The 12,738-nt window shown below is 42.8% G+C and overlaps 1 protein-coding gene across 2 annotated transcripts in view; it reads right to left on the bottom strand.

Moving 5' to 3' along the window:
• The window catches only part of LOC119450645 (MAM and LDL-receptor class A domain-containing protein 2-like), a 137,871-nt gene that overhangs the window by 91,928 nt on the left and 33,205 nt on the right, over nucleotides 1–12,738 (bottom strand). For both annotated transcript variants that reach the window (XM_049666102.1, XM_037714159.2), the window contains exons 5-7: nucleotides 12,413–12,553; nucleotides 7,409–7,568; nucleotides 6,791–6,888 (exon numbers count right to left, since the gene is read on the bottom strand). In XM_049666102.1, the coding sequence (XP_049522059.1) occupies nucleotides 6,791–6,820 (30 nt within the window). In that variant the 5' untranslated portion in view covers nucleotides 6,821–6,888; nucleotides 7,409–7,568; nucleotides 12,413–12,553. The remainder of the gene's footprint in view (nucleotides 1–6,790; nucleotides 6,889–7,408; nucleotides 7,569–12,412; nucleotides 12,554–12,738) is intronic.

The following is a 12,738-nucleotide window of genomic DNA, read 5'->3' on the forward strand; positions in this document are numbered from 1 at the left end:
ATGAGCTCGGTATAACAATGCTGCTGCCATATTTAAAATAAAGCACCCCTGTTGTTTTTCAGGTGAGTCGCAGCATAACAGCCTGGGAGAGAAACCAAGATCCATCGTTCAAGCAAGTAGCATGCCCTTACGCCGACAGTTTTATCAATAATCAGGTGTCTTCAAGGTTGAGTTCTAAGCAAAAGCCTTCAACAACGTGATGCCGAGGCCACTTTGAATAATTATTCAGCTCCATTATCGTTTGATATTTAGGCTGGTTCTCGGGTACAGTAGTAAAAAGTTTGTAGTTTGTGTTTTGTTTTCGTGTGTCTTATTTATCGGTCAGGTTTCCTTGCTTTAAAATAAATCACTTTTCTATTTTCGTGCGAAATCATTTGTAATCCGGCTTTTCTTTGCAACGTCATTTACCAGAGTGTTAGAACTGCCACCTACTCTTTGTCACGTGTGGCTTCATGCATATGACACGCTGGCACGAATTCTCGGGATGACACTAGTTTCGAATTATTAATTGCCGAACTTAACGCAGAAATGCATTCGCGTTGCAGTTACTTTTGTGCTTCAATGCATAAAACGAAGTTTTGTTAAGAAATTAACTCAAACGCCAACACATTTCTGCGCAAAGTTCGGCAATTATTATCTCGTAACTGGTGTCATCCCGACAATTTGTTCCAAGTGGATTAGCCTTGCGAACTTCCCGGCTACAATTTGTAAATTGCAATATGGGCCATCACCTAATTAGTTAGAAACTTAATTAGTGAATTATTGTTAATTATTCCATTATGCATTTCTATTTCTTGTGCAACTAATGTCCGACTCTTTGAGTAGACAAGCTAATGAACTAGAATTGCGCTACATGCCACAGGCAACCTTTAAGAGTTTTCGAAAGTGCTCGCTGAAACACACTGTATGTATAATTTCTGTTATGTCACTCCGTTGCCCCTCTATGACTATGTAACGAGCCTTTAAAATATTCTAGCTGACCTCTTAAGTTTCTCCCGATTTTTTTGTCGCACTCTCTCAGTCCCTTTCAGATTAATCTTTGCCAATGCGGAATCAACCGACTCCAGTATAAGTTTCATCGCAGCTCACATTTCGTTAATGGGCCGAAAGAATCAGTACTTGGCATGAAATTCATAGCTTTCTCTGGAAGCAATTGGTTCCAAGTTTTCATGCTAGAGAGTGGGCAAAGCCTACACACTCAGGATTTTATTATCATTAAAGGTGGAATAGATGTCGAAACACCTGTCTGGCACCCTTTTTCTTCTGAAAATTTCGTAACTTGGTGCATTCGTTAGCAGAACACCCAAAGTGTGCCCTTTCAATAATTTGAAGGTGATAACAGGATAGTTTCAGCGAGACACCCGCCTTGCAGTATTTAAGGGCACTCCAGCACTTCAACATTTCAAGCAAGTAAAAAGCAATAACTGTTCATTTTCCTGTGGTTCGCGCCAAATCATTGCTCGAGCACGTCATATAGTCTCACGAGGGCATGCATGTCAAGCTGCTACTTCATGTAGATATCATTCGCAGTGGTGCAGTAACAATACATAGATTTTTTTATTTTATTTCCTACCTGCCATTCAATTTTTACCGCTGGCTTCGTTTAAGTTGTTCCTGCTCTGTATTCCTTTATAGATCAGCTGCCAATCGTTAACGAATCATATCGCGTCAGCCAATCATAGTTGTAGAGACGCAGGTTCTTTCTGGTGTAGTGTCGGGGCCTGCACAATATTATGCACAGTAAATATAGCATTGTTTCATACAATATCGGCTGGAATAAACATTCGCAAGGAAATGCGTAGCAATCTACTACCGATAAGAACACGGCCTTTATAGCGAAGTGGCTCGTCCCGTTCGTAAAGTGGAATGACGCAACTGGACGGAATTTGTCCTCTTCTGTGCTGCTTGCCTTCACATCTTACCGCTAGCTTCGCTTAAATTATTTCACCTTGGTGCTGATTTATACATAAACTAGAGAGCTGATGAGCGTGGGGTCAGTCTATCAGAGCAGCTAGTGGCCCTACTGAAGTCTTAAGGTGCTTTATTATTCCCAGTGTTTGCGTCTCCGAAGTGGTACGAGAAATAACACTTCCAACTGGCTACCTGTATGGCCACAGCTTGAGTCCAGGCTGGGCAGCTTCTTTTTTGAATGCTAAAAGATTAAATTCCCCATTACGCTAAAATACGGCGTCGCCATCGGCAGCATGACTGAGCGATGCAACTAAATATGGCCGATGGTGCAAATAGTAAAAAGAGGTCAAAAATACTCAGATTGACGTCAAATTTCTCAGGGAGGTTCCTGTACACAAAGTGAAATAATGGCTTTGAAAAGAAAATTTGGTACATTCCAGTCCGGGGGGGAATCGAACCGGGAACTCCCGGGTGGGAGACGATTAATCGATGAATGGATGCTATGAGCGTCCCCTTCGAAGCGGGGTGGTGGGTTGCGCTACCAAGCTCATGTTGCTATTTTAATTAATGTCCTACCTATTTTCTTCAAAAAAAAAGCACGCAAAGAATTTCCAGCATCAAATTTTCTGAACCACTACTGGGAACTTTGTTTTTGTACGCCTCCTTGTTTGTGGTCTCCCTACTTTTCTGCCATGAAACCTTCAATCGCCTCTTACTAATCTATATTGCAGACATGTTTACTTTCCCCCTGATATCCATGAACCCAAGGACATTCAAGGAGGCCAGAGGAGCCTAAACCGAGAGCTGCGAAGATATCTTCACATTTCAATAAAACATGTTCCATCGTTTCCCTAGCTTTACCACAGCAAGCACATGCTTCTTCTTCCTTGGTGTACCGGGCTTTCAAACTACGCGGTCTAAGGCATCCTGATCTCGCTTCCAAAAGTAATGAGCTTCCCTTTGTGTTATCTATAATTGTTTCTTTTTTGATTAAGATTTTTTGTTTCTTAGGTAGTAACTCATAGCAGGTTTCTTTTCCATTGCCGCCACCCAGGAGATTGTCTCAGCCTCTTTGACTTTGCATTTGATGTTCTTTCTTGCCATGTTGCTTGCTATACCAGTCGCATACTTGCTGGTAAGCTTCGTAATTTTTTTCCTCCACTGTGAGTCAATGTTTTCTCTGTAAAAATATCGGGACACTCTCGCAACCAATTTACATTCTTTCACATTCCTCAGTCGTTCTTCAAAATCAATTTTACTCTGAGCTTCGGTCACTTCACAACTTGTCCAGCCCATATCACCCTGCACAGCTTCATTTGTATTCTTTCCGTGAGCGCCCAATGAGAGGCGTCCCACTGTCCTTTGGTTACCATCGAGTCCTGACTGTATCGCAGACTTCAAGCAAACAACCGCATTTCCAATTCTAAGTCCCGGAAGCAGTACAACTTTCCACAAACCCCAGAGCACCTCGTACCTATGTATCCCCATAGCGCTTTGTGTTTCCTTATGGCCACACTTCTCTTCCCCTGTGCTGTTATTATATTTTCTTGTGTTTCCATGTATGTATTGGCTTCGTTTATTTATACATCGAGGTATTTACCAAGGCTTTTACCCAAGGTATTTCTTGTTCCTGTATTGACACTGTCTGTTTGCTGTTTTCATTGAGTATCACAAAACCTGATTCTTAAACTATAACTTTCAATCCTAAATTCTCACAATGCTGCCCACAGGTATTAGCCAGGCATTGTACATCACTTTGCTTCTTAGCAAGCAACACAATGTCGTCCGCAAAAACAAACCTGGAGGCTGCTGATCTACTATTGAGCCCGCCTGTCTGTATTAGAGATTAAACCTGATATTGGTTCCTTCTAGCATCGTTTCCATCATTACCATTTACATCGTAAATATCAGCGGGCATAAATAGCACCCCTGTCTCAGTCCCTTTGTGATATTAATTTTCTCCTCGCTCCCTCATCCCTTCCGTTTAACGCCAACGGCATTTTCTATGAAAGTCTCCCTCAAAAGCTCTACATAATAATTGCCTAAGCCTTCCCCTCCCAGAATACCCCACAAAATGTTGCAGTCTACGTTGTCATACGCTACCGTAATGTGTAAAAAAGCCCCATAAAACGGTCTCCTCTCCTTTCTGGTTATTTCAACACACTGAGCAAAAACCAATAAGTTATCATCCAGACGTCTACCGATTCTGAAGCCATCCTGAAGTTCTCCAAATATGTCATTATGTTCTGCCCATGCTCGCAGTTTTAATTTTATCCCCAGCATTGCTAACCTGTACACTACCGATGTAATGGTCAACGAAGTGAATTCTACCTTTTCCCCCTTACCTTTATAAATTAAATTAATTCTAATTTGTTGCCAACTCTACGGTATTCGCCTATATTTTATGCTTTTTTTCTACTGCTTTCAATAGAGCTGTCTTACTCTTTGGTCCTAGTTCATTTATCAGCCTAACGGGAACCCCGTGGCTGTGTCCTTGGGAAGCATGCTTCCCCGACGCCGCGTAGGCTCCATGGTTCTGGCTGACCAAAGGTGTACCTAGTGCATGCGTTAGTGCACACGTCACGTCGCAGTCATCTGGATTACTAAAGGTGTAGAATAGTACGTGCGTCATTGGACACGTGACAGTGCAGCCAATGGGGAGGAGGTGGCGCCACGTCATGAGGGTATAAAATGAGCGCGATGCCTTCCGCACGTCACTTGCTTTTCGGATTACATCGGTGCTTTCTCTACTGCGATGGACTCTGAAGCGTCTATATGAGCGGCGGCTCACAATGCTGTGGCCAGCGTATGCGCCAACACACACACACCGAATCAGTAGACAGAAGTTTAATGCATGTCCAAAGCATCGATCGAAATCCTTTCACCAAAGGAATATATAATGATTTAGCATTCCCACGCGTAAGCAGTCTTAAGTGTTTCTGCCGAATTCTTTTTGCTTCGCGTATTTTTTTATGAAAACATGTTAAAATTAGGTTGCTGTTGAACTTTGGCCCCATCGAAATGCTGCCAGCCGCGGCCGGGATTTCATCCCGCGCCCTCGAGCTTAGCAGCTCAATGCCTTAGCCACAACGCCACTACGGCGAGTTATTTTTGTTTTCCTATTTATATTGAATGCCTTGGAAAACACTTCGTGATTACTTCGGCGGACGTCCAAAAGACTAGGGTAAAGACATCATAAAAGAAATAGATGACAAAAATAAAACGTAGTGTACATTTCGGCAAACCTTGCATTGCGGAAAAGGGTGTGATTAAAAAGAATCATCCTTTCATATACTTAACAAGTTCACCTAGACACCCTTTTGATGGGTGGAAATTGGTGAGGTATCGACACAAGAAAATAGTCTGAAGGGTGGGTGCAATTTTGAATAGTTTGGATGAACTTGGTCGATCAAAAAAGGCATCATTTTTGATAGCCATTGCGCCCCACTTTTTGATATAGCTTATTGAACACTGCGTTCTTTCCAGCTAACCTGCGTTATCACTCATCTAAATCTTCATTTCAGTGTAAAACCTCTACGGTCAAGCTTCTACGAAGCACCTAATGAGACACTCAATTCAAATAATAAATGAACGGGAAACGTTGAAATAGCATTATAGAAGCCTCACAGCGCTTGTTTTGTGCAAAGAAAACACTTAGTTCAAGACAAAATTGCGACTCAGGGGCCAGAGTACCTACAGCGCAATTAAACTCGCCCGCCCCCGAGCGGTGATTGGTGACGTTGCCTACGTCGTCAGCGACATTGGTGAGTAAAACGGGCGCCCTAAATACGGCACTACGAATAATTGGGCAAAAGTTAAACGCGCAGCCGTGGAGAAACGGAGCCAAGTTGGATTAGCCGTTGAAGCTTCTCTTGGTCAAGTAGGGTAGACCATTTAGGCATCTCGGGACATCACTTGGACCTGGAATTCTCGGCTGCTTGCAGTTTTTGCGAGATTCGCGAGTCAAGAAAACCAGAGCAGCACTACGAGATAACGAAACTACCCAAACGCGAAATTGCAGGTTGCGCAAAGGGTAATGTCAATGGTTTTTCCTTGTATTGTGAAACATTGACTGTGGCAGATAGCACAGTTCTAATCTTTGATCCAAAATACTCGATAAAGCAGGCATTACTTCTTAGAGAAATTGAAATGCTTAATTGAGTGAATAACATAATTACGCTAATGGATTTTGTAATCAATTGCTTTACGGCACATATTTTGATCTACCAATTGTAGCTAGTGAGTATGCAAGGAATATCCACTTGCCAAGAATTCTCAGCTAGGACTACACCAGTCTCGATATAATAATTTTCAATGTGTCCGAACAAATGCATTGACGTTCTAGCTACTTTTGCGCTTCGATGCATAAAATAGCGCTTTCTTAAAAAAAGTAAGGTGAACAACAGCGCACATTTACCACAAGTTTCCCGGCGGATATGTGGAAACTGGTGCTTTCCTCAGGATTCGTTCTAAGTCCTTATGCCTTGCATGCTCACTAGCTAGAATTCGTAGCTAGGAAAGTTCATAAATTCGTAAAGTAAATAAGTGAAAATTTATTTGGCGCAATTGTGTTTATAATTGAATTGGGTATTTCGAATTCTCGTAGAAGTAATCGCCGCTTAGTCGAGTTTTACAGATCAAATGTTGGAATTGTGCTCGCTGCAATAGGAAATTTTTAAAGATTTGGTGCGGCAAAAAAAATGAAAAAAAAATAACATCCCATATACGTTATGCCGGCAACTCTGCACGAAGAAATGCCTCGTAGCGACTAAAAAAACTCCATATGCATTAAACCCGCCTAACAGCCTTCCTTATGTTCGGCACTGAAGTTCCGCTAAAATGGCCTGACATTTTTGTCTGCTTTGTAGTGTGCACTCACCTTAAAGTTTTGTTCCCCCTGAAACGCCATGTCTGCCGCGGTCCAAGATCCTGTTATTAGTTGCGGCGAAGACCTCTTCCAGACATCTGGAAATCTGCCTGTTGAAAAGAAACCACCCAGCATTTCAGTACCGCTACATATAAAAAGATGCGAGCTAAGTCCTGAAATATCATGGCCCAGTGTTAGACACAGGCATAGTTCACCTGTGGTGAACAAAGTTGACCAGAGGTGAACGAAGTTTTCTAAAACTGAGAAATTGCCTTTCTACGTATATTGTATGTGTTTCGTTTGTACTGTCATTCTACTTTCAGTCAGATGAATATTTGACGGTCAAGACGATGCCAGTAAGTGCGGCACCGATCATGTAAAGATAAAGTGGGTGGTTTAGTTTTTTCTTTCTTTTTTTTCTTTTATTTTAGGGCGGGGAGTCAGCCTGAGACCGCGAGCACGTGTGCATGATCTCAACATGCATACGTTACGCTATGCTGTGTGGTTAAGCGCGGTCTTTCAATGTGCCTTCTCTTTTGTAAACATCATAGCATGTTCTACATATTCAATAATTATTTTTCGGCGTCATCCGTCCATTTTTTGTGGAGTTACAAGACGTATAAAACTCACCTTCCACGTCAACACGTAGGAGGTACTGTTGTTGTGGACTGTTAGGATCAATGTAATAGTAGAACTGAAGGCATTGTGGACCCTTGCGGCCAGGAAGTGTTGGGTGACGTCAGCTCAGCGCTTGTGTAGTTACTCTTCGCGTGCAAATATACCAAGCCACCTGCAGGGAAATCAAGCGAGTCAAATTATTGTACAAAATTAGAGTGTATACTATTCAAGAACCGTCCTTCATGAAGGCACCCGCATGCTCCTTTATATCGACACCTTTTCTCTGAGAGTAGGCGAGTATATGAGTTTTCGTATACGTCAAATACTGCCCACTATTTATTCTTATTCGAAAATGTATTCTTCGGTATTTTTTTATTCTTTATTACATATAACGAGTTATTTAGCAACAACAGAATGTTAAATCTGGTTGCTGTTCTCCGCCTGCTGAACATATTACCGCGAAAAATCAGAAGTGAGGCGGCAAACGCTTGCGAATTACTGATGAAACAAAACCGGTAATGCAAGCTTACTTCGTTTTGATTTTGCCGCAACGCTATGCATGACAATTTGTTATTCTTACTTTTAGTCGGTCATTTAGCGTTTTTGTAAGTTTACGCATGTAGCAGGTATCTTTTACGCTTTAATCTCGAAACCTTGCGACGAGCTCGTTTACAGGCGCGTATACGGCAATCAAGTCCTTCCGTAGCTGCACAACTGCTGACTTTTCCAAGGACACCACGTATTTAGCGTTTTTTTTTTAAGCTACTCGTCCAGGATATTTTTTTGTGAAGCGTTTGTGCAACCAGGCTGTAAAGCTATGAAAAGGCAATTCCCGGAGATTTTTATACAACTAGGGACCTTCCGCTTTAATTCTTTTTCGCTGAGAGTTAACCAGCCCGTGCAAGCAGGGCACATAATTATAACGAAAAAAGTACTTCTAGTTCAAATATATGCGCCTGCGTTCGACAAGCGAATCAATATTCTATACTTACTATTCGCACTCGATTCGTATTCGGTAAAGTTCATATTCGCCCACCTCTACAGTAATCGCCCCAGAACGAAAAAGGACCTTATAAAAAAAAAAACGCCCCCTCCTCTTAAACTCTCTTTAAAGGAATATGAACACATACTACCTGAGCTGTAGAAACTCTACCACATGCTTTTCGCGCCTAAAACGATGACACTTAACAAACGTGGAAATGGGGACATACACAATATTTTAATGTCGCGCAATGCTGGATCAAGCGTCATCGACATTATAGTGAAGTGATCACACTTAGGAAGATTGGCTGACCACATGTAGCCATAAGGCTAGGTATGATTACATTGCTCATAAAAGACGACAATTTTGCCCGAAGGGCGGAATTGACTACGATGTCAAGGTATAGCGCTCGGCTTGAACTCCTCGAACACTGTTTTATCTATATAAAGTGCGACATGTTGGCGCGACTAGGGCACCCGGTAACTTCAGAAACAGCACCTTGACAGCTACCAGGCGTCTCAGAAGGATGGCGTGATGTGGGGCACCGCTAGTGGCGTTGGAGGCGCCCCAACTCGATGGTGCATGAGATGAGATAACGGAAAACCGTCGGCGTTAGCCAGCGCCGAGTAAAATAATATATAACGTTATCTTGATGGTTACTCTGCGTTCTGCTCTGACCAATCCCTACGCAAATTATCTCACTAGGAACACGTCTGCTTATAGCTTGCGTGTGCACAGGGCTTATGCCAACAGCGGAAGGCAGAACGCTGCCCTCGTGCCACCACCAAATCGATTAAACGGAACGTTGATGGTCCATTTCGCTTTGTGTTTTTGCGCCAAAGCAAACTTCAAGTCTTTGGAAAACCTCTAGCCATGACGTCCGAGCAGCGCATTCGCGGCTCGTACGTGGAGCTGTCCACAGCAGGAAGACACAAGATGTTCTTCGAGTGGGGTGTCCAAGTCTCACCTACAGCGATGTCTTCCCTAGAGTAAGGGAAATAAATTTCGAAGTTCATGCTTTTGCGCAGCGCAAGTAGCAGACGCGATGTCATGACCACCATGTACTGAACGTTACCAATATTGCGGCTGTGGCAATGGCTCTGCCTTCTCATCAACTATGACGAAGCGCGTGCAGTGTTGACATGTAAAGGATTGGAGAAAGTGAAGCAAAATTAGACGGTGAGAGCATTATCCCTGTTAGCTACTAAAAAGATGTCCCTCCCCTGCTCCCCCTCACCCCCCCCCCTTTTTACAGAACTTCAATTCCGCATGGCGGAATTGAAGTGTGTCCTGCGGCACTAACTGCGCCAAAGTTTAGATATTAATGTAAACAGCAATGCGTCCACAAGTGAAGGGAATGCCTCTTTCGGTCAAGTTTGACTAAATAGCATTGCTTTGTGCGGTCCCTTGCACATTGCCTTGAGATCTTGTGCTCTGTTAGTTTTATTCCAGCGTGTGCGAAGTATGAGTAAGGACGCATTACATTTGTATTGTGTCTTCCACACCACGTATGAGGAGCATGGGACTTCCTGTTTAGTTGACAATGTGGAAACAGTGTCACATGCAATCGTTGCTTCCCTTTTTTTCTTGACATACTATTTAGAATGTAACACCATGCCCGTTTATGATTTCATTATTGTGGTGTTCACTTCTGTTCCGTTATCCTGCTATGCCTGTTGTTGCTGCCTTGAGTGCTATGGCCTACGTCAGGAACATTCACTGCTTTAGCTGCATCTCGTGGGACTTGTAAGATTCAAAGGACGAGTAAAAAATAACTCTATAAAGACTACGTATAATAATCATTAGGGACGTAGCGTCCGTCAGTTGCAGGCGTATCTGTACGGAAAATGGCACGTCAGCTTTCATGAAAATTACACCAACTTTATCTAGTCTTTGAGTTGTCACAGGCGACGAAACTCACACCTGAACTGTTTTTCTAAGACAGAGTTGACATCAAAATAAAAGATGGAGAACCATAATGCCAACTTAACACGCATTGTTACGCCTTAGTTCTTGTGTTTAGGTCAGAAAAATACTTTTTAAGAACAAGAAGAAAGTGGAGACGGTTATATTCTCAACCTACTAGATAACCTGCCTATAAGATTTAGTAGGCGATGTAAAGAAAATAATTTCATTTTTACGTCCATCACGAACACGTAGGCAATAATAACGCACTTATATCGTTATGTCCCGCAGCAGTTTTTAGGTATTATAGATATATAGAACTCATTTGTAGACTACGAAGGACATTAGTATCTAACAGATACGGGTAGTGTTTTTAGACTGTTTAAAGACACGTGGAACAAGTTTGTTGCTTTTTTAGTGTCTCAGAATTTTTTCCTAGTCTAGTAAATCGAGGAATCCTTCCTCTCCATCCCATATTAATAGAGGGCTCTAAGAATTTCGTGGCTTTTGTCCATAAAGTGACATTACCATAGCGTATTTCCAGTTCCACTGATAATTTCCTTTCGCATCAGCCTAAGCTTCGTCGCATAATCGGTGCACCTTCTGAGCTGGCAATCTTAGCCGTCCTATCCATGATGGTAACTTGCTTTAAAGAAGAGAGCATGAAATGATAAGACACGCTCAACAATAATGACAAGGTACTAGCGAACAACTTTTCGTGGCAATGAAAGGAAACTCGCAGGGGTCGAACTTCTATTAATGTGTTACTGAGCCTATTATTCATGTAGCCTTCGACATTACTTTTGGTTTCTTGAAACACATACTGAATCAGCGAACCTTGCACGTGCGACGCTCCCGCTATTGCCCAAAACGAGGGAGATAAAAACAGAAAAATAGTTCCAATTCAACACTCATCTGTGTGTTGTTGTTTTTTTTTTTTGTCTTATTTTGCTGTTGTAAATGAGGCGTTTTGTTTTCTCTTTCTCACTTTACACAGAGGCGGATGAGAATGTGGGACCTTTAAATGCAAAACAAATCTTTGCCCACTCGACGACAAGGTCAGAGCCAAGTCACGTCAATTACGTGTCAATTTTCTCACCGAAAAACGTGGGCTGATTCCGGAAATAAGGAAGCTCGAAAATCCGCCGGGCATAGCGCGAACAAACGCTGTATATAGTGCGAATTATCGTGGCCCACGGCGGCAGGTGATGCACGTGAGTGCAGAGGTGAGATCTAAAGCCAACGTGTCATTGTTGTCAAGCTCTCGTCTTCATTCTGTCTTCGTTATTTCATGGCCTTTATGCTAATGTGATCAACCTTTTGATGTTATGTCATCAACATGTTGCCGTCGTTTTGAGTGTGTTGCTGCTACTACGTTGTTATATCGTCGTCAACACGCCATGTTCGAGCCTTTGTCATCATTCTACCGTCGTCATGCCCTTATCGATATGCAGTCGTGGTTGTTCCATTGTAGTCATTTTTTCTAGTGATTGCATTGTCGTCAACCCATTGTCGTCACGTCTTTGTCCTTAAGTCACGTCATCATGATTCCACCTTCGTCATCCCTTTGATGTCATGCCATTGTCAACACGCCGTCGTCGTGATACGGTATAGAGTCATCGTCATATTATTGTAGTCATGCGGTCGTTTCAACATCGTTATCACATTGGCATTACACCGCCTTTGGCATCGCGTTGACGTCACAGCGTCGCCAGGCCATCGACGTCAATCAGGCGTCGTCTCATAGCGGGCATGTTGGCCTTGCCACAACGTCGCCCTCATGCCGTGGTCGTCACGCCGCTATCATAAAACCATCTTCGTACCATCGCCTTCTGTCTAGCATTCTCATACCATGGTCCTAATGTAGTCGTCACAACACCATCCTCGTCACATTACCGTGGTAATACTACCGTCGTCACTCTAAGCACATATTTGCGTCGTCTGTACCTTAAACAAATGCTTCGTATGACATAGGTAATCAACAAGGAGGGTTCCTGCCTTAATTTTTGAATAGAATTTTTATACTTGTGCATTATTTTTCTCCGTAATTGCCTTTTCATTGCCACAGAAAATTGTTCTCGTGTATCAGAAACTCTTTCAAAAATTGCTTTAACAGGAAGTTTTCTAACCGCTATGTGTGTTTGTTGAATAGTCTGCCCGGTGGAAGGGCTGTCGATGCACGCCTGCATACTGCCATATTTTTTTGCCCTTTCCCAGGTTATATCCGCACGTTTCATCCCAGTCGAAGTCGCAGGAACCGCTCGGTGGCTCTGAAACAAAATCGACAGAAGGTTACAAACAAGATGATAAACAGTAATAAAACAAACCAAGGAACGCGGCGAGCTGCGAGAGCTTGTGGTTTCGTGTGCGCTGTGTTTTTGCGTGCCTAGTGCTGGAGGTAGCGTATTCTCACGCTTCGGACACGCGTTGATGCTATAGCGATTGAACTAAACGT

The sequence above is a fragment of the Dermacentor silvarum genome, chromosome 4, assembly GCF_013339745.2.
Source record: "Dermacentor silvarum isolate Dsil-2018 chromosome 4, BIME_Dsil_1.4, whole genome shotgun sequence".
Lineage (NCBI taxonomy): Eukaryota > Metazoa > Arthropoda > Arachnida > Ixodida > Ixodidae > Dermacentor > Dermacentor silvarum.